Source organism: Homalodisca vitripennis, chromosome X (assembly GCF_021130785.1).
Source record: "Homalodisca vitripennis isolate AUS2020 chromosome X, UT_GWSS_2.1, whole genome shotgun sequence".
NCBI lineage: Eukaryota > Metazoa > Arthropoda > Insecta > Hemiptera > Cicadellidae > Homalodisca > Homalodisca vitripennis.
Genome location: NC_060215.1, coordinates 67,371,734 through 67,395,396, shown reverse-complemented (window position 1 = coordinate 67,395,396; position 23,663 = coordinate 67,371,734). Strand labels below are relative to the sequence as shown.

General features: G+C 32.6%; 1 protein-coding gene across 1 annotated transcript; it reads left to right on the top strand.

Annotated features, from left to right (window-relative positions):
• The first annotated feature begins 1,261 nt into the window (after positions 1–1,261).
• LOC124369121 (ras-like GTP-binding protein Rho1) lies at positions 1,262–22,631 on the top strand. The gene is made up of 5 exons (XM_046826880.1): positions 1,262–1,376; positions 13,296–13,459; positions 16,582–16,782; positions 17,111–17,293; positions 21,935–22,631. The coding sequence occupies exons 2-5, from the start codon at positions 13,304–13,306 to the stop codon at positions 21,971–21,973; spliced, it is 579 nt and encodes a 192-aa protein (XP_046682836.1). The 5' UTR covers positions 1,262–1,376; positions 13,296–13,303; the 3' UTR covers positions 21,974–22,631.
• The last annotated feature ends 1,032 nt before the right edge of the window (positions 22,632–23,663 follow it).

Here is a 23,663-nt window from a genome sequence, read left to right as displayed (position 1 = left end):
TAGAAATGTGCATACCCATTTTCAAGTAGTTTATATCTTTGGTGACGAATAACAGCACTAGCCAAAATTACCAAAAACTAAATCAATAAGTTAAGTTTGTGACATAATCCCTTCTCATTCTCAGACATCCAGTTACGTTTCGTTCAAGAGATTTATTATCATTTATTATGGGTGAAAGTTTCACACCTGACTGTGATCGCAGGATAGGGAGGCTGGATTTAAGCTGAGATCAGATTTCATCGGATCTTAATTTTATGTTTCACACCTACCAACCCCTCTGTTTCAGCCAAACACGACGGAATGACAACGATCAGAAGAATAGAAGATTTTTATTTGGCTTACAATCATAATTATTTGAGAGATTCTTCATGGGTCTCATTTAGCTTCCGTGGTCCCAAGCACTACTGACTTGTATAAAAACAACTTTCTCGGTCAACTATCCTCTCTTTCCTTGTGCTGATGTTGAATCTTTCCTGGCCACCTTCTGGGACTTAGCCGCGTCTTACTTAGGAAGGTAGATCGGCTTTGTTTAAGCCTGATACAAGCTCCTCTTAGAAATGTCCTAACATACTATGGATTATTGAGTATTCTTTTTCCTTCAGTTTCTTTTTAATATTTTTTCGCTCTACAATGTTGTCCTCTCCTTCTGTTTAAAGTTCAATCATATTCAAAATATCTCTCAGTATTTGTGGTGGCCTTGTCTGAGATTCGCCTGTAGCGCAAAACACCCTCTATTATAGGTAAAAAAACTCTCCTTAGTCAGTGACTCAAGGACATTTGTTACGATTTTGAGTCGCCTGGCCACCTTTGTGATCTTTCTATCTATTCAAAGAAGGTGGATCTGCTCTTTTTAGCCTATGCGATTAGTTTTTTAACCGGATCAACATATATAATCGTGTTGTCTGCTAAGTATGCATCTATACATCTACATTAATCGTGAAAAGAATTATTATAGATAAATAATTATAACTGAATTCAGGTAATAGAGGATTCGGTAAAAAATCGATGGGACAATAAAATTAGTGTTATTATAACACGCTAGATTATTATTACTGCACTTTGCATGGAATGCAGTTTAGTGTAATGATCATAAGACGAAAGAATTTAGACATATGATGAAAAATATACTATGCGTAATATTATATTCTTACTTGACAATTTTATTATTTAATTGAAAAATATATATGATTTTTAATGGGCATGGCTTTAATTCTTGGGTTACACATTGAATTTTCCATCTCTATGTAGTGGCTATCCTGTTCATATAGGCGTGGTCTTTATTGGCTGAGTTTGTGCTGTTTAGATCATCTTAATTGTAGTGGCCATCTTCAGTTAATGTTGGATGTTTTCCCTTAAGTGTTAGCGGAATTGTCTAGGTTAGTAATTTTGTCTTAATATAATAGCTGTAAATCGTTTAGATAAGCTTACTTCTATGATTTCTTTTTTAATCATATACATATACTATGCTGGTATTTCCATCCTAAATTTACTTGATTACAGCAGTCAGTTTAGTCAGCGTTTATCTGTTAGCTCAGCCTATCCTTCAGTTGATGTAAGTTGTTTTATATGCTGGAAGTCACTCACATTGGTTCTTTTGCATTATATGTTTATGTAATTTATAGAAATATCGTATAGTATAGGATAGTTTTCATTCGTAATGATCGTTTTAGCTTATGAAATGACAAATGTATAGTAGGTCTAGAAACAATGGAGGATGGTGTACTAGACCTAGGTTTTAGAAGCAGTGATGACGTTCCTTTGAATCATGCTGATTACAGTTTAACACAATTACCTATAATGCATATATTAGATATATAGTTTTCGTTTGGTGTCTAAACAAATATTCAATCAAATGCAAAGTAAAATATAGCATAGCTCAATAATTTTGTTGATTTTGTGCTTGTAACCTACATACCTCTGTGTGTGACTTATGTAAATATTAATTAAGAGAAAGAGTTTAATGGGGAAATTTGAAATAGTCCTTGTTGTATTTTAAAATATTATATTACATAGTCATTTAGTGAAGGTGTAGGAGAGAGAGCTAATGTCTTAGTGGGTGGAGTCACCAAGTAGTCTTAATATTTCGATAAGTTGTACAATTTGTTGTCGATTTATTTGGTTTCTTATAGTAATGAAGTCTATATGCACTTGAAATTATAAATATTAGGTTACTGGTTTGTTTTTAATTGATTTATTTTGTTGCATTTTAATAATTCTTCAGCGTGTATGGATGATTGTTTTGCGACATCTAAGGAATTTTTTGAGTTCTAAAAAAACTGATGATGAGAGTATGTTAACGAATCTAGTAATTTAGTCAAACACCAGGAAATAAGAAAAAGTCCTGGAAATTAAGAATAGACCATAGTCTAATATAGAATTTAGGACAATTTACAATATTACACAATTGAAGACATTCACCAAAAAGAAGATAGGACCTATTTAATACAAACATGTTTTTTTCCTTAGTTGTGGTATAAATCTGGATAAATGAAAGAAATTAGTTTGTGTAAGTTTTGTCCTTCAGCATAGCCCAGTCAACACAGTATGATTCATTTCAGGCATAGTGCATGGTAGGCTACTCGACTATGTATTTTGATTCTGATACTTGTTACTAATATAACTAATATAGGTTGTGTCACACCCCTCACACCCTGTCATATTCTTTAGGATTCTTACAAAAACTGCTCTGACATTGATGAGGCATATAATCAGATAATAGGATATTCTTACAGGCAAAGAAGATCTCTCATCCTATAATCAGAGATCATGCATTCTTGAGACATAAATGATGTAATTAATGGCTCTCAACCCTTTGCTAGCTTTTTTTTAAATTTATTTATTTTTATTAATAGTACTTAGTGTTGTAACTTATGTAATAGTCTCATATTTAGAAAGAATGTTGTAGCAGTTTATCGTACAGTTTCCGTAAGGTTTACAAAATATTGTATGTATTTAGTTTTGTTACTCTTAAATTATTAGATTAACCCTCTTCCGGGTTGCCTGTTTTGAGTTGCCTCAATGGTGATTCTGTTGCCAAAGTTCAATAGTCTCCAATCACCACCAACTGCCTTACTATTGCTCAATCTACTTTGTGCTGCCATCATACAGCTACTTCCGGAATGACTAATGAAAATATTTATTGACAGTATTTTTGTCCTCGTTCATTCAATGTTTTTTTACCTAGGAGTGCTATCTAGGAGTAATGTTTGAAACTATTTATCAATATTTTCGTTTAAAGTAATTTGGTCATTTATCGTTACAATCCCTTCCAACTTGTGCTACTATCATTTAGAAATTACCTATTGGAACAGAAATTCTGAGCAATTACTGGGTCAACTTCAATTTCTTTCATATTTTAGTATGACGATCAGGCAGTCCTTATAAAGTAATAAATATGAAAATGAAGTGCTAGAAAGCCATTGTTTACCTTTACCTTGTCAAGCAGTAAGAAGGTTCATTGTCCTCACACCACACTACTTTTTGTCTGGTCCAATCCAAAGAGGAGTTAAGGCATTCACATGATCTGAGGTTGATTTCTAGATACTATCTCAAAGTATATTTTCATACTCTGCTGGCACTGATGGCCGCGGAATTTGTATTCAATACTTTCCCATGATCGGATCATGTTGGATGATGTGGTGCAGGAAAGTATAGAGTGCCCTTGTGCATTGGGGTGGGTTTCAGTGCTACCTCAGGCAGCACCCTGCAATGATTGCAGAAAAAGAAAAATACCCCTTGATATAGTTGCTATATTCAAGCTCAGACCATGTTAGCAGTACTATGTTGTTAGTATTGCATCGATTAATTAAATAAGGTAAAGATTAGTTTACACTTTCATCCATCTATAATATGTAAATAATGCACATAACTGATTTAACTTTTTCCCACATACCAGTTATGAAGTGTTGACTCTGAACTTTCTTATCACTCAGTACCGTTCAGAATGAAGTTTTGACACTTCATTTCATGTTTCTTTTAGTACTGTTAAGAATGACTTTCCGACGCTTAATTTCATGTTTCTTTCTCCCTAAGGACTACTTTATCGTCATACTGAAAATATGTAAGATATGAAATATGTAAGTTGACCCAGTAATTGCTCAGAATTACCTTTGGGACTATTTTTAACTTTCACACATCAAATATTGTTGTTGTTTTCATGGTTATCTGTACAGACATAAAAACTGTTAGTAATTATATGAAAATACTACATTTTTTTGTTGTATAAATGAGTTTTTTGTTTTCCTCATAGGCTGTAGAGAATAGTTTTTACATTGATGTATCATATGTAACAGTTTTGTTCGAATAGAATTGATAAAATCATAAAATACAGAAAGCTTTCTGCGCAGTTCAGCCTGATAGCGCATCCCAATATCTTGACTGGGAGAGGGTTAATGTGTAACGTGTCCAGATACTTTCTTACCTACAGAAAGATATTTTATTGATTGTCAGAGTTTAACAGAGATATATTTGTGGGTTTAAAAAAATACTCAGCCTGGTTAGTTGTATTATTTTATAAAAGGCAGATTCTTTACAATAGATTCTATATTTTCCTATGTTTAGTGTTATAAAGAGTATACATATTCTACACATTACAAATTTTAAGTCCGTTGTTCTACAGGGTGCGGTTCTTTACCAGACAATATGTTATGTATATAACCCTTTCAGGCCCAGCCTTGTAATTTTTTTAAATAAACTATGATTTATTGTTAACTTTACTTCTTATGAGCCAAATAAATAACTGTATTTTTTTTGTATTTATTTATTTATGCTTTTATGGTTTTTTATGACCCACAAAATTTTGTGGCCTGGGTTTTTAACCCTGCTTACCTGACTCGTCATTATGCACAGACAACAACCATATGCTTTGTAAACAGCAACACATTGTTATGCACTAATTATGGGAAGTTAAAAAGAAAACAAGTTAAATAACATCATGTATTGTATTAAATGTTGTTATACACTCATATAAACAGACACACTTAATGTTATATTAACACGCATACTAAAACAATGCTCACGACTTGACATTTTGCTTAATTAATGACATCAGAGTTAGTTTTAAAGTAGTTAAAAAAGGGTAGATAGAAGAGAAAAGGCAGATATGGTTATTTACAGTGAAAGTCTTTGAAACATGAGTTTTTTACAGAAAGACACAAATATATATTACATTTAGTGCACCGGACACGTGTTCGGCTTTTGCAGCCTGGGGCCTGCAGTTTCTATTTGTGGATAGCTCGTCCATCACGGGCCAGTGCGAAAACCCATCTTGCAGTTTCTCTTTGCAAGGTAGGGGTGCACAAAGAGTCTTCTTTGCAGGAGGTCCCTCCTCTTCCTCTGCTTCCTGATACCTTTTGGAAGTGGGCACGGCAATGAGCTTTTCTGCTATAGCTAGTCTTAGCTTCATTAAATCTAGCTGATCTTTTTTGGGAATACTATTAGCTATAGCAGATGACCTGTACTCCATCCAGGAGTTCACTGCTGCCAGATCCATAAAATGAATGATGACTTTTAAGGGCCACTTTTTTGGTCTTGAAAAATGTCCTGTATGCTTCCATCTGCTGGTCGCAAATGTCAACACCTCCCATTTTTTCATTGTACATTTTTACGACGTTTGGGCAATGAACATTTGAATAGTTTTTTTTCTTTTTTGTCCCACCTTTTAACTTCGTGTACTGGTTCCACCCCATAAATATTTGAAGCCATAAGCACAGTCTTGTTGTCTTTCCACTTAGTCAGGACAAACACTTTCATCCCCTCTGACTTTTTGGAACGGATTCCCCCCGAATCATTTCACTGTCTTTGGAAACTGGACTGCTTTCCCCAATTCTGTTACCCATTATAGTTCCTGTCCCAAAAAAAACCTTTTTCCTTAAGGGCATCAAGCAAACTTAGTGTAGAAAAATAGCGGTCATAGTGAAGTCGGGAATTAGCTGGCAAGGTTTTGGACAGGTGCAGGATTACATTTGCCCCAAGACCTAAACCACTGTCTTCCCAAGGAGTGGTTTTACCTTGATACATCTCAAAGTCTACAACTAGACCACTTGATGTTGTGCAAACAAAGTTTTTTAGACCTACTGGTCTAGGTTTATTTTTTACATATTGTCTACTAGGGCAGGCACCAAGAAATGGAATCATCTGCTCGTCGATGCTGTAATCTCCTGTTTGGCGAGGCCATACCAAACAACGGTTTTCTGACAGCATCTATAATGGGTTGGACTTTCCAGAACTTGTTTTGTTTTGTTTTTTTGTTTACAGTATTGTTATCAACCAAATGTAAGTTTTGCCTTAGCTCTGTAAAACCTATTCCTCGACATGGCATCAGCCACAGCTGGCAGTCTGTACTTTTGGTCCCAGTACATTCGAAGTCTTGGGTATCTTATAGTACCCATGATCAGCTGGATCCCAAAAAACTTTTTTTAGTTTCAGATAGTGAAGTGTTTAGCTCTTTACTGCAGTCCATCAAGCTAATACTTATTAGACTCTACAGCCATTAACTCAAACAGCTCTTCAGTAAGGTACCGTCCAAAGTATTCACTAGGGCCTAGAAGTTCCTCCACCTGTAACAACAAAACAAATCTTAGTCTGCTAAAAAGAATATTTTTTGCAGTACATTTTTTTGTAGTTCTTTCATTTGTACCTGACATAACATCAACAATAATCAAACTAAAACAACTTTGCACGAACTTGACTTTGATTCTTGAAAGTTAAGTTTTGATCTGGCCTAAGTTTAATAATGTAGGCTACGAGAATACTTACTGGAAGTTCAATGATGGGTGCCACTCAATTGGCGTTTCCCAAGGTTTTATTCTCCACCGTTGTCTGAGCTTTCCTTGTTTCCATCCGGACTTGTAGTGGAATGTCAGAGTTCAGTGGTGATGGACACCGTTGTGGGTCTGCTTCCATTTCATTAGCTACAGCTAATTGCAGTTGTGGCACATCTTCTTCATCAATATCAAAATCTTCCAAATCAGAGTTCTCCAAAAGCTCTAATAGCTGGTCGTCATTGAGAAAGGACAAATTGTCAACTCCTAAAAAGATACACCTTTGATTAGCAATTTTTAAACATTTTACTTGGGCCTACAACAGATTTTCAAATGCACCAACTTTTTAGGACTAGGCCTATGTAAATACCGATGTTAGAGTAACCACAATTTAGGTACCACTTTGTATAATCAAATTGCATAACTTTAAGTTATTATTAAAATAAGTATACAACATAGTTTTTAGTTTCGTAGCAGTAACTTAAAAAAATAACAAAGTAGGGCTGCAGGCCCAGACAACAAAATTTTGTAGGTTAACTTTTACTGTCATTTTACAGATAATAAATTAAAAACAGTGTTTCATCATTTAACTACTATCTTTGTATTCTTCATTTCTTTCTTAACCAAAACAAGGCAAGCTAAGTTGGTTTTGATTAGTTTTAATGTAAAAAACTTGTATATTTACCTGCAGCGTCAGCACACAGCGTCATCTTGGATAAACAACAACATACAAAATAGTTCTCTCAAACTCGCCACCAGGCTGTAGCACCAAACAGACCAGCTGGTTGTGTTCAGTAGAACCTACAAAATCTTGTGATGTGGGTCACAACTTGTAAAAAGGTCTATGCTGTGAAGAATAAATTTTTAACTGAACCCACAAAATATTGTGGTCGGGGCCTGAAAGGGATAGGTCTAATCAACAAGAACAATAGTGCTAGCTTTTACAATTATTGCAGTACCAGTAATGGTTATTTTATTTCCTTTAAAAATCTTATATCCTAAATATTAGTATTATCTACCTTTTGCTATGTATAATATCATTATCATAATCTTTTTGACAAAAGGTAAAAATATTTATTTACTTTTGTTGTAACACTGTTTTAAACCCAGTATCTTGTTTTTCATGAACTTGCCAAAAAGCCCAGGGAGAATATGGTCTCAAGTATATAGTCGATTCCATGTTTACCATGCTGTATAGATTTATTGGGTTTTATTGGACAGGGGAGAATATAGTATAAAGTATACAAGGTCTGTTTAAAATTATCGTGACTTTTAAATTTCCGCAGGTTATGTATGTTCTTTTTTTTTAGGCATTGTGTTGGTACATATTTGTCTGACATATGCCAACAAGTTCAGCCATTTTGAACGTTCAGTTAATTGTTGATAGCTGATTTGCTTACACATGTCATGGCTCGTCTTCGATTTGTGCCTATTTGCAAAAAATGAATCAAAGAATCTGTATCAAATTTTGTGTTAAAAACAAAATTAAGTGTGCGGATACATTCCAAAATGTTGACTGTGGCTTATGGAGAAGCTATCTTGGACCGAAGCAACATTTATCGGTGGTACACAACGTTCTCAGAGAGCCAAGAAGATGTGAATAATGAACAGCATGCCGGAGGACTGAGCACGTCAAGAACAGACGAAAACATGAATTAAGTGAAGAAAATAGTATTGGCCAATCGTCGAATCACGGTTAGAGAAGTTGCTGAGGACCTCAACGTATTGATTGGCTCATGCCATTTGATTTTTACCAATGGTTTTGACATGAGACGGATCGCCGCGAAATTCGTACCAAAATTGCTCAATTTTTACCAAAAACATCAGTGCATTACCATTGCTAATGAGCTGTGTGACTCTGTCCTGATGACCAAAAATTAAAATGTGCTATCTCATGTAGTAAGATAAATACTTATAAATGAACTCAGAACAATACTTTATCTAGGAGAAGCTTTAGTAGTATTATTTGTTTATATTAGCATTTTTATGCAATGAACCAAACTCAGAAGACCTTACACCACCAGGATATTTAACTACAGTTATTAACAACTAATAGTTTTGATATTATTAAACAGAGTGGCCACCCGACCGGGAATAAGCCGGGAATTTTTCTGAGAACCGGGAAAATTTCAAAAATACTTTTTCCGTCTCCAAAATCTTATAAAATCAAGACATAATTTGACAGCTTCTTGAATCAATAACTGATTAATCACGGAACGTCGTATTTTACGCGACGTGGCTCGTGAAATTGTGAATGAAGATCGACATATGTTCGTTAGCTACTCTGACACCGTTTGATCTAAGGTTATCTCCACTAGTGTAATGAGTTTTATCTTGGTTAGTTCTACTCCTGTGCCGTGGCAAGCCTCCGCCCCCCCTCACAAGTACGTAACAATGCATTGAACAATTAAAATCGGCCGACCGATCGTTTTTTACTTCAGCACTAAACGAGTGGTACGCTTTAAGCGGTAGTAACCGCGATACAAACGTGGTTTTTATACTTAAGTATTATTCAGTCGCCGAATTGGGGTCTCCGGACGAAGTTGTCCAACTCTTATTCTTTAGAGAAAATAGTGTTTTGGAAAGACGTGTGTTAGATAGATAGCACAGGCCTAAAGTGTACAGTGTTATAAACAGGGTTAAGAGTTCGGTTCGTTGAATAATATAATGTTTGACGGTTTGATAAGAGGTGCAGCCGGGGTTTTTGAGTACACCAGAATGTCAGTTGGATGTATACAGGGGGGCGTTTGCTTCCTGTTGTACAACAATGACAGACTGAGCTGAGGGTTGAGCGGCAGGAGAAACATTTAATGTTGTACCGAATGGACAATACACATGGGGTTGGATACCGCTGAGGTCGTAGTAATGAATACTCGAAATTCGAAGTTTACGTTTATATTTAATATTGGAAAATAAACAAAAAGCACAACCTCTAGTTCATAAAAAATTAAAGTATTGCCACGTTGCTGCCAAATAGAGTATGAATAAACTAAAATATGATACCATGGGATGGGCCTAAATATTCCAATGTTCTATGGATTGTACCTTCGAAATTAATAATTATTAAATTTTTAAAAATAACTTCCCTGTTACGAACTTGACTCACAAACGCGGGCGTCACCATTCTTTGCTCGACAATGCAGTCTGTAGTCGGCACAAATATTATCCAAGTTGATCCGGCAAATAAAACACATTCAAGGTAAGTTACTTTACAATTTATAATTTTACTTTACATTACATTCAAATTACATGTCTCGCATGAAAGGGCTAACTTATGATACGAAAATATAAATTGTTACTTACGGACAAAGCGCGAGATGTAGCTTCGGTAGCGAGGTTTTGCAGCTACAAAGTTCCCGAGAGAAATAATTAATACGCGTGCCAATTAGGTTATCAATCCGCCAAGAATTTAGTCCCAAGAACATCTGATGTAACTTATACTAACCAGTAAGAAGTAACTGGGTTGCGAAAATATGTACTATATGAAGTAAAACTAAATAACGAATTAGAATTGGCGGCGGATAAGCGCCATCGTGTGGCACTGTCCTGAAGCTCACGTCTGCCATGGTTAGTGTTGGGTGTTCCCCATATGTACAACACAAACATTAAACTTGAAACAATGTAACTGACTAACTAGCTGAGTCTGTTAGTTAGATTACAAGGACTACGAAACAACACTGTCTATTCGCGGACACAAGCGATCGGCAGTACTCAAATTACCGATTGGTGAAATGTTTTTGTAGTTCTTTGTTTATAAAACTATTTAGAAATATATAGCAACAGAATAACGTAATTTATAAATAATATTATAGTTAAAGTTCGTTTTTTCTGTGTCTATATTTTTCAACGCTAGCGTGTTGCTGGTTCTATGCTCGGACTTTAGCTCCTCGATAGTAAGCAGACGATCGCTACTTCGTATTTTATCCGTACGTCGTACTTCGCGTAGTTGTAAATAGATATATTCTCTATAAATATACATCCATACATTTTTACGTAAATGTAATATATTCTGGAGGCGCATTTTAGAACCTACCATTTGTATGACTTAAAGAGGAAAAATTACTTGGAATTTTAAATATATTCATTTCCATGCATTTCTGCAAATTCCTTTAAAGTAATGTGGTATTCTTAGGCTTCCCCCTCCCCCACAAAAGATAAATTAATTAAGTAGAGTTCAGATGAAATTATTTGGTTTATTTGTTGATTGTACTGAACCGACCTTGTGTACCGGCGAAATCATCGTCTCGTACCGAAAGTTCGTCCACCGCTAGACCTCTGACCCGCAATATTGGGCTGCAGTCTACCCAACGGTAGCGCTGTGTTGGTATTTATTTATTATCTTTGTAGTAATTCGCTAGCCTTAAAACAATTTTCAAGTTGCAGCAGCAAATACGACAATCTTCAATGCTTTCATCATAATCACTATTGCTTTTATGTTTGTGAACCAACTTTATAATTTCGAGAGGACTATGGCCGCCATAGTGATGCACCAGCATTATTCATTGTGTATTCTAAACTTGTATTTGTGAAATCTACATGAAATAACATACCAATTTTGGTGGATCGTGAAGAAATATGAATCATATTGAAAGTGAACTGATCTTATTCTACATTTCTTCAAACAGTAGTCAACTGCCAACTGGTCTCTTGATAATTCCACCAATGGCAGTTAAAAAGATTTATTAATGTTTACACAGTTAGCCTACGGAATCATACATGAAAAAGATTTTTCTTTCTGACATTTTTAAAATTCAAGAAAACAATCTGTAATTGATGGATAACCGTTGATTGCTACAAACAAGGTTAAAAAAAATACGTGATTTATAGATTCAGCTTCGTGAGGTCTACATATCTGAAATAGTATGAGGTCTTCAGCTTTGTGATATAATAATTTTACAACTATAGTTCATCATTTTTAAAAGTAGTAATTAATTTTAACCTTTTGTGCTCGTCTACTCCATCGAAAGACTCAAGATTGAGTTGGTCATGTACTTCTGTTCCACATTGTTTATGGGGTCCACATTTATGTTCCTTTCTCAATGGAGTAACTTTTAAATTGTTTTACAGAATAATAATTTTTCTGTTTGAAACAAATGATAGTTCACTTGGCTGATTGAGCATCAATATGCTATATAGGCTGGTTGTGTTTGTAAACAAAGATGTTGTGGTAATTTATTTTTATTATCTTTTGTTTAGATTGTGATTTAAGATTATTTTGTTTTTACCTTGATATCGGCTGGTTGTGTTTGTAAACAAAGATATTTCGGTAATTTATATTTATTATCTTTTGTTCAGATTGTGATTTAAGATTATTTTGTTTTTACTTTAATATTGTGGGTAAATTGTATATATTTGCAATGTGGCACCTAATACCTACAACATACTGTAATGTTGTGTAAAACATTATATAAAAATTACATGTTTTAGGAATCTAAGCCTTTTAATGTTTTTTAAATCTTTTTTAATTAAACCTTTATCTAATTATGCCTTGGTCAATTTAAAAGGGTTTTCTTACAATAACTAACTTGAACAAAACAGTATTTCTTATAAGGTCTTTAGGACAGAAAGAATACTAAACATTTAAATGACTTCATCATAACTTACTTTTTACACATTATACTAACTATTTGGTGTGTGTGTGTGTGTGTGTGTTGTGTGTGTGTGTGTGTGTGTGTGTGTGTGTGTGTGTGTGTGTGCGTGCGTGCGTGTGCGTGTGCGTGTGCGTGTGTGTGTGTGTGTGTGTATACCATGTATTGTATCCATTGTTGCATTTACAAAACAATATATATATATATATATATATATATATATATATATATATATATAATTTTGTTTTGTAAATGCAACTCATCAAAATATCAGCTGTTGACTTTAGTATTTCCTAACAGCTTATGAAGGTAATATAACAATGCTGCCAACCAAGAAAATTTTGCTCCTTGGTTCCATTAATTTCCACAAGGGTGTATTTACTTCACAACATTGTAAAATTTAATCCTCATATAAATAACTTCTGACTTCTGCCCGGATACACTGTATAGAAGCTAAACAAAGGCAGTATGTCAACTTATTGACAAATGTGACTTTTATTTTTTTTTTTCTAAGTGAACCTAAGCTGAGTTGACAGTATATGGCATATATAACAAGATAAATATGTTGTCTGTAATGTAGTGTCCAAATAGCAAAATACAAATCTAATAAAAATATTACCATAGGAATATAATATTTGACACAGCAAGTTTGCTTAAATTTCATTCAAAATGGAAGCCAGGTAATTTTAATTTGCTTGCCTGATTACAAATGTTTTCAACCAATCAATATGAAAAATAAAGGATTAATTAGACATAATAAGGCTAAAAATAGATTAACATTTTGAATCCAAACATGTATTTATTTGCATTAATCTTAGCATTTTTTTAAATGCTAATCAAAATTAACTTGGTGTATTAAAGTTTCCAATCAAAATACATGTTCACAATATGAGTTACAAGAACTACCCATAGAAATAAATTATTTTATTGTAAATTTTTATTTCAGAGGCAGAAATGGCTGCTATCCGCAAAAAGTTGGTTATAGTTGGGGATGGTGCCTGTGGTAAAACATGCCTGCTCATCGTCTTCAGTAAAGACCAGTTTCCTGAAGTATATGTCCCAACTGTTTTTGAAAACTACGTTGCTGATATTGAAGTTGATGGAAAGCAGGTAAGCTTATAATAAAGTTGTATTAATTGACCATTTTTGATAATATACATTATGGTACAAGATATTAAAATATCTTACCAGAAATGTTTATATTAATACAAGTTTATATTTCTCTTAAGTGTGAATGTATATTTAAAAAAATATAAAATGATTTATTTTCATATTATACTGTGCTATAGCATTGTAAAGTACAGTTCAAGTTGTTATAATTCACATGTACATCAATGCTCCAACCTGATAGCTTGGCTTATATACTATTCTTCTCTTATGTACATTATCAGATTTGTATGTATAATTATGTAGTAACCTAAATAATTTATTTATTTATAACTTTTTATCATGAGGTTATTATAGAAGAGTATTGCAACAACATAGAAAACCAATTTTGAGATTTTTTTTAAATTAACATTTTGTGATAAGTACTTTAAGTTAGAAAAAGGTTATAAATGTGCCTATCCATCATTGGCAATGGCTAAAAATTACATGAATGGTCCAGTTTTGAAGAAATTTGCAAGCAATTGTGACTTGTATTGTATTTATTTACTATTCATTGATGACTAAGAAGAACGCTTCTTATTCAAATAACGCAAAACTATTTCAGAACAGCTATAATGATTTATTTAATTTTAATCAGATATAGATTCTTAACAAAATAAATCAAACATCGTACCAATCAATTATTGGTAATGTCTTATCTAAAAGAAAAAGAAATGGAATATGAATTTTAGGTGAAAAAGTTATTAACAACATTATTTAAATAAACAAATTATTAAATTTAAATTAAATTTTGCACATTCAGTTTATTTTTGTTTTTGTAAATTCAATTATTTATTTACATATTACATATGTAAGATTGTTACAAATGTAACAAAGAATTGGTGCATTGTCGATACAAATATGTCAAGAAGGGCTCTTACAATTTAAATTAAACGTTCAATTACAAAAATATATTAGAAATCATTTCCAACAAACATCTAATCCAAAAGTTTTGTAAGGTTAAATTCGCATTTAGGGTTTAAAAGGGCCGTTATGGTTAATAATTTCTTAGCACAAAACAAAATATTTTTTAATTTGGAATAACTGAAGTTAAATTTTTGTGATGTGGTCAGGTTAGGAAAGTCATAGTTGATTAAAAAGATGAAATATTAGCAAAAATCATATATATATATATATATATATATATATATATATTATAAACTAAAAAATTTTGTACTTCATGTCTCTTTTCTAGCTCAGAATTAATACATTAAGAATATTTTAAGGGTTATTTAGGACATGCAGCTACAGTCTGAATTGCAGTAATATTAACTAGTTGAGCAAATGTAAAATTATGTATGTTTTAACTTAAGGATGGTTTATAAAACATAAACAGATTGCAGTCCACATTGGTTAGTCAAAAAATAAAGGACACATCAATCTGTCTTCAGGTATATGGATATTATAAAAGAAATATAATGTACAAAAGAAGTACTTGATTCACTCCTGGTTCATTCTAGTAATTATTTGTCTTTTTATGGTAATTTTATAACATTAGAAAGAATTGATGCCGATTGTTTTAAGATATCATTAAAATAAAATTATAGATAACCGTCTTCCCTTAGTTTGATTTAAACTGATGTAATACTTTCCTTCATTAACCCTCTGAGTGGTGAAAGACGCTGCAGCGTCTATTAAATCTCGTTCGCCAGTGGCAGAGATGCTCTAGCGTCTTATTAACGCAAGCCTCTTTTGTTCCGGTATTTGCGATGTTACGCCACGACTTAAACGCTATATTGGGTATGGTTAGAAAGACCAGATTCCAAACTGTAATTTGATATAGTATTTAGATATACTGGCAGTAGTGGAACCCTTACAACCAGTTCATCCACCTACTGTACTACCTCCTGGACCAAGTGGAGATCTTACTCACCGAATTGCTCATTTACCAGGCCGTAGTGAAAGACTTTGTGCAGTGTGTGGACACACCAAAAAAGTGGCAAAAGTCACTTGTGGTGCCCAGCTTGTAATTGTGGGGTTCATAGGGAGTGTTTCCCTTACTTAGAACATTACTGGAGGCCTCTCAAAACCAGGAAGAAAGAGGAAGAATAAGGTTGGCTCTGATACTGACTAAAATGCAGTAAAAAAAACATGTGTACATAAAAGTTTTGATCTGAAATTAGTATGTGTTTTAGGAATAATACATATAAACTATATATATTTTTGTTCAGAAATAAATTTTAAACAAAATGGCTACTTTGTATTTGTGTTAAAAAAATTTAATTCAGTAACATTTACTCAGCCTAACATAAAAACAAAAAAGATTTTTATTTTTTATTTTTGGAATTCAACCCATTGGTTTTTTACACCTATCCAGGGTAAATGTTTCATTTTAATACCATTGTATTCTGTGTGTTATGTAGTTTAATTTTATATATGATAGGTCATACTTATATAATTTACAGTATTTTATACAAATTTTCTTTTGAGAACATACAAAATCAGTAAAAATGTCCCGCCACTTGGAGGGTTAAAACTGTTTTACTTAACAGTTGGCAACAAGATTTAATTCGTATCTTTCACAGTATCGGAAGTAATTACCAAATCAATAGTTCATTAGTGTGATTTATAAACAATTTTATATTTACCTCAAACTAAATTATAAAAAAAAACTCTAACTGTAAATTAAAACAAACTTTAAAAAAAATGTGATGTTGAAATTCTGTGGTTTTTATTTGAAAAGGCTTGTTTTCTTTTTTCCATTGTTACTGTTACTATGTTATACGATTTATTAATATAACCTTTTTTATGTAACAATGTGATGTCACATTTAATATTGTAAGAACTGTAAAAAATAAACCACGGATGCTATAAGTGATTGTGGAACTAACTCTTATTATACAATTGTATAACAAATTTTAATAGTCATGAGAACAGTACAGTTACTTGCTATCAGAATGAGATGTGTTATGTTTATGTAATTCTTATGAAAAACTAATTATTATTTTATTTTGATATAGTTTAAAGACATTCCTACAACACTTTGATAATGTAGTCTCCATTCACCATTGGTAAAACAAATTTGTCTTATAATTTTAAGGTTACTTAGATACCTTTTTAGAGTCTAACAGTAGCATGATTTACAGGTAGAGCTGGCACTGTGGGACACTGCAGGTCAGGAGGACTATGACCGTCTCCGTCCATTATCGTATCCAGACACTGATGTCATACTCATGTGCTTTTCTATCGATTCCCCTGATTCCTTGGAAAACATCCCAGAAAAGTGGACCCCCGAAGTAAAACATTTCTGTCCAAATGTTCCAATTATTCTTGTTGGGAACAAAAAGGTTGGTGTTTATATATTTGTTTGGAAGGATTTACCTATGATTCTAATGATGGTGTTGTTAAAAATAATGTTATAAAATCAAATTTTGTTATTTTTTTATTCTAAAAGTTTATTTTAGAATATTGAAATAATATTTTAACAATATCATGAGTACACTTTTATGTATGAGTTACACTTTTACACATCGTTGGTTTGGTATTTTTATGATTTTATTATTAAATTTAAGATTAAAGACGTTTCTTCAGAAAAAATGTTAAATTCATTCAACTGTATTTATACCATTGTTATTAACTGCTGAAGTGGTTGTAATCAGTTTTGACATATTACAGGATTTGAGAAATGACCCAAATACAATAAAGGAATTGGGAAAGATGAAGCAAGAGCCTGTTAAGCCTGAAGAAGGCCGAGCTATGGCTGAGAAGATCAACGCCTTTGCGTACTTAGAGTGTTCAGCAAAGAGCAAGGAAGGTGTGCGTGAAGTCTTTGAAACTGCCACCAGAGCTGCTCTTCAGGTATATGGGATCAAAGAAAATATATTTTTAACTATACACTCACCATACTTAAACAAAATGGATGTTGATCCTATAAACTAAAAAATACTTTTAAAATAATGCTCCAAAATCTAGGTATTCTTTATTAGATTATTGCAATTTTACTCTAAAAACATATGTAGTAATGTTTTGAGTAGATAAAGGTTATTGATGTATAAATTGAATTAGCATGTCCAATGAATATTCTAAGAGTATTTATATTAGCAGTTGGTCCAATGAAATCCTGTTAAAAAATTTTCCTGTTAAGTCATGCTCTAACGTTTTAAGCAGGAAACTTTATAAGCACATTCAGATTTTCATGGTCTTATTTGTTTTACAAATACCCGTTTTCTGCATTCTAAAGACTATTTATTTCCTTGGAGGCCGAATTTCATGTATATTCAACAGAGATTATTATTGGTCAGAAGTCATATTCATGTTCCACCATGTCCAGTCAGGCAACATACCAGGAAGTGAAATCTTTCCTTTGCCAAACTGGTAAACAATGGATCATTTCAATTGAAAAATACTCTTGCATATTACGTCATCTGTTGGTTGTAATAGTCAATTAATATTGGCGAAGAGTAATAGAGGTAAACAGAAGTGCTCGAGCTGAGGTGAGTTCTTTTTTAAATGAGCTTAATGTCATTTGTCTAGTAGGAGATGAAAATGTTTTAGGTAAGTAGTTAACTAAAGCAAGGAAATGTAACGATTTAATAAACACTATTTGACTAGAGATTCGTATGTTCATGCATAGGAGCATGTCTATTAATGGAAGGTTTACTGCGTCTATTTGTGGATTACAGCTGATCGATAATACACAAATTACTAATCACTAAAATGTTTTTGTTGTACTTTGTGTTTAATAAAGCTTAAATAACAGAATTAACAAACTATCATCACATGATATGTATTTTAGAATTTTCACAGGTTCGCTCAGTACGATGACGGATACTAGCCTAGCTTAATTTAGGAGATTGAAGAAAAGAACTCTCTCTTTGGTTGACTGAAACAAAGTAATATATTTTAAACATATGCAAAATTTTAAATTATGTTTCAGTTCAAGACAGTCTTATAATTTAGAATGGGAGAGAGAGTGAGCAATTTAATCATGAACTTATCTCGTTCAAAATCCCGGCACAACTGCGCCAAATAATGGCCATTAATCCCTTGTTGCAATAGTTTACTCCCCCAAATGGTAGAGTTCTGTTTGACCCCCTCAACATGGTACCGTCCTAGACAAAACAGATTTCAGCAAATTCCTTATTTACTGCAATTTTGCAACACTTTTACTGTGAATGTGGAAATTCACCAGACTCACTGGTGACACAACTGGACTTAATATATTCATATACTATAGTTCATATACTATACTAAATTATATAATCTTCTTCTCCTGCATTACTTAAGCTAATGCAACTGACTGCATTATATTTATCATATATTACTACAGTTAAATAATAGATGAAATGTTTACGTGAAATGAAAATAAAGTATATTATTAATAATTTCATATTAATAAAAATTGGCAGATTGAGATTATGTATGATGTTACCGATCTGGCCTTACATCTATAAGTTCAGGGTCATCACAAAATTGTTTTTGTTTTATAACTACTATTTCAATTACAGTTAGTGTTGCAGTGTTTGCTGCTTCTATTCGTGGATAACAGCTTATCTGAATTACGCAAATTACACTAGCCTGCTGCCGTCTATTCACGCACAATAGCTGATCAGTAAAAAAATAATAGAACTAGAACAGTGGTTCCCAACCTTTTGTGTTTGGCGACCCACTTCCAAATGTTTGTTCACATTCGCGACCCATCCCTCACCCGTGATTTTATATATACATATGTATATTATGTATAAATAACATTAATATAAAATACACATGATTTATATTTAAATACGTGTATAGAAAGAATGTAAAATGTAAATAAATATGTACACAGCTTAGTATTGAAAACATAGATAGAGTTTATTGATTATTCAAGATTACAAATAATTTTTCTATAATACTAGTGTGACTTCTGGCATTGTTTTGACTGAACAAGTAATTCAATGTCAGGATTAAAATTAGATATTTTGAGGCGTAAATCACTTTCAACGTCCACCAGTCTGTTTCTATACTTATTCTTGATGTGAACCAAGGTTGAAAAGGCACGCTCACAAAGATATGTTGTCGAAAAAACCATTAGGAATCTCATTGAAAATTTTGACATCTTAAGAGTGGGATACTCGGAGAAAAAGACAAAATTGGGAATACTGGAAGTAAGAAGAGCAAGAAGGAAGCTAAGAATTGAAAAAGAACAAAAAAACAAGGAAATAGTAGGTGTTATGCTGCTGGTTAGATATGCTAAATTAAAATTTTAAAATAAATAATAGTGTTAAAAAAACTTTGACAGCGATTTTCCGAAACCTGTGTTTTACATTACCGTCAAAACTCAAAAACTATTTGTGCTACAGCTACAAAGTTTTTACGAGTTACTCAGGACACATATAGCTGCAATGTGAACTATAATCATAAGGGTGAGTAACGACATATTATTGTGTACTGAACTTCCACCCTCCTAGAAATACGTGGCGTTGGCCGCGGACGCGGATGCGTGTCTGGTAGTTTGACGGGATTCGAGACCGTCGCGGCATACGCGGACGTTCATACTATGGATGGACGGACGCAACGCCACGGCAGTGTGACATGGCCTTACGAGTGACAGTCACGCCGCGACCCACCTTAAATGCGCCCGCGACCCACTAGTGGGTCGCGACCCACCGTTTGGGAAACGCTGAACTAGAACATTGACCGTAAAGTGGCTTGAAAAACATTACATATGTTATCAGAGGATTTCATTGTACTTTTTATCGGGAGTGAACAACTGGCTAAAATTGAAGGCAAGGTAGCCAAAGGCATCTTTGTCCTTAAAAATCTCTCAAAACTTGAAACAACTCAATCGACAAAAAGTATCTACCACTGTTTACTTGAGTTGCATATATTATACTCAATTATTCTTTGGGTGGCTTAGTTTCAAATCTTAAAAAGATTTACTTGGCAAAAGAAAGCCATTTAAGGCATGTTGAACTAGCCCACCCCGCTCTCATTGCAGTGATAATTTCATAAAATTAACGTTTCCATGCCTGTAAATATATGAATGTGCCAGGTACTTGAGTTATCAAATTTAGAATATCTTAAGAGAGTACACTCATATTACACTAGATTCAAAAACAGATTTGCTATTCAACATAGGCTTATTCTTGTTCAAAAATATTGAAGAAATACCTTGTAGTCTGAAAACTAATTTGCAACAAAACTTGTAAGGGTAAATTACATAAATGTTTTTTATGTACTGGAAATATTTTATTGATTATTCCAGAGTCTTTGATCCCCTTCCCCCAATCTATCTATATATATATATATATATATTAGAATAACCTTAAATATGTAATTGATTACTATTTGATTGAAATAAAATAATTAAACTATATTTTGTTTAAAAAAATAAGTTCAGAATAAAATTCCCATAAATGAACATTATACTGTGTACACGTACAGGACCAGACTTAACCTAGTGTGCTGACTTTATATTCTAATATAATATTCATTTAATGAATAATTATATTTGTCATCAGTAAGACAAAAACATTTTGTAAAAGGATTTTATTAAATGTTGGTGGTTTTCTTATGAAAGTATGCGACACCTTCGGACTCTTAGTATACTAATGTTAATTTTATGATTTGTTAATATGGCGAAACAATTAAAGAAATAAAATAATAATCAGTTTTTATAATGAGCCATGGTCCGTTGTAATATTTCAAACCGTGGAAATTTAAGGTTTTGCCTAACTCTTGTGACAGGGATTTGTTCTTCAAGTCAAAATGTAACAAATATAAATAATTGAAAATGGTGGTTTACTTTCTGCTTTTTACAGAATCATTCATCAACCACATATAGTTAGTTTTTTTCTGGTTTTCAAATGGCAACTGTTCCATTTCTTCATGTATTTTTCTCTAGAATAAGCAATAACAAATAAAGTTATTTTATAACAATTTAAAATTTTTTGCACCAATTTTTTGGCTCTTTCTATGCCAGTGGCATTTGATTGATTCCGCTAAACATCCTTAAGGAAAACAGCCCAAACCCACTTGCTAATTTTATTATCCCTGAGAATCAACCTTATCTAAAAACAGTTATTTAAATTAAAAATCCAATCATATGTAATGAAAATATTGACTTTCTTCAGAATAAACGTTATGTAGTTTAGAGACATTATTAATTACCTTTTAGATATATGCATCACACCATATCTGGTGTGGTGCATTACACCATATATTGGTGTAAAGAAACCAATTCCAGAGGTCTTTTGTTTAATGAATCACTTACTGTATGTGAAATATTTTCTTGAATTTGATCAACTAAATATAACAAAAGGTTTTACAGGCAATACACACTGTATTATATACATCTTTTTTAGCAACTTGTAAGCATTACAAGTGTCATGGACTCTGGCAGATGCTAGCCCTCTCTTCATGTGCTCATTATGAGCTGACCAGCATTTAGTCAATTAAAGTAACCTAAGATAATTAAAAACAAAAATGATTTATCTAAATGTATGTTTACATTTTTAGGTGAAGAAGAAGAAGAAAGGCCGATGCCGACTGTTGTAAGCTCCTGTTTTTCTCTTTCACTGGCTGTTACCGAATGGGGCTCCTCAACGGTTTTATTTTATTCCAAGTCAACACAGTTCAAGTGACTTGACATGACTTTTCTATTTGATGTTGTAATTATGCCAAATTTCTAATTGTTGATTTTCTGTTTGTGTCTATACCAGCTTAGGACTTTAATGTAGAGATGGAACGATATTTCCGCTCCCGCAGATCTTTCGTCTTCCTTGCTATTGCAGCTCATAAGATCAAACAACGGGAGACTTGATCTTTAAAAAATTATTTTTATATTTCCAACGATCTTAGGTTGTATCCTCATTTCATTGTTTGGCTTGTATATTGTAAGTCGCTTGTATAGTTAGTTATAACAGTTAATATTACTCGCACTTTATCTTTGTCGTTCCATCTCTAAAATAATTTCAAAGCATTCTTTTGTAGTGTGTTATGTTCAGCTTAAATTTATGTTTTTATAGGAGTAAACAACAAATGTACCAGTAGCCTTGTAGAGTTTATTTATTTTTGTTTGCTTTTGATTAAATGAATCTACCAGTACTTGTTGGAAATACTGTCACAAATGAGCTGAGAAGACACAACATTAAATTGAACTTATAATAAAAATTTTGTATGCAATAGGATTAAATTTTGTACTCTGGAATTGACAGATTTTCTAATAGTACTTACTACTCCCAACTGCTTCATTGTTACCACTATTACATATAAACTCTGTCTTCTGCTCATCTTTTGTTACTGAAGATCTATCTGCGGCTCATTGCACAAATTAATACTCTTCACTCTATTTGGGCTGAGAGAATGTTAGGTACGTTAAGTCTTGGCTTTTGACAACTTGCTTAAGAGAATAATCACTTATCTTCTTAGATTGAAATGCCAAACTTTACTTATGATATGTAAAAAATAATATATATTATATATATATAAACATATATATATATAATAATGCTAATTTTAGATTTATTATTATTATTATTACTATGAATTCAATTTATTACTACTCTAAAAAGTCAATTTTTTGAAATAAACTGATATTGCTTATTAATTAGCGTTTACTTTCTTTACCTCTTGTTAGATAAATAATAAATAGGATGGAGGCTCACAAATTCTGGAATCATCATTATTAACTTTTAATAGAATATTTACTACAATTCAGAATTTGCATACATCGTAACAAGGTTGTTTCAAAGTTGAAATGGTAGGGTGTCAAAAGGGTTATAAGTATTGAATCCCTTTTTAAAACATTTTTTGTTAAAATCAACCGTTATAAAAATGATTTTATATTATTTAACCACAAGTTAAATAACATCAGCCAACAAAGACGGATAATTTCACTGAAAATGGTGACTTTGTCTGGTTGTCAATCCCCAGTTAGTGTTAGTTTAGCAGTAGAAAAAAACGGAGAACCTAATGAATGGACTAAAATAAGACAATAACAAACCCTGGAATAAGTATTTAAATTAACAAAGGGACATATCTTTGTTACTATAAACTTACAAATTGAAGAGAAGATGAGCATCAATAATAAAAGTAAGAATCATCCAATTTTTAACAATACAAATATAAACAAGGGGTATAGAAACATTATGCCTTTGCTCTACGCATTGTAGTATTTTTAACATAGAATCAAGCAAATACCTGCTATACAGGCAATGCTTTTAAACATAAATATGAATGCTGCATT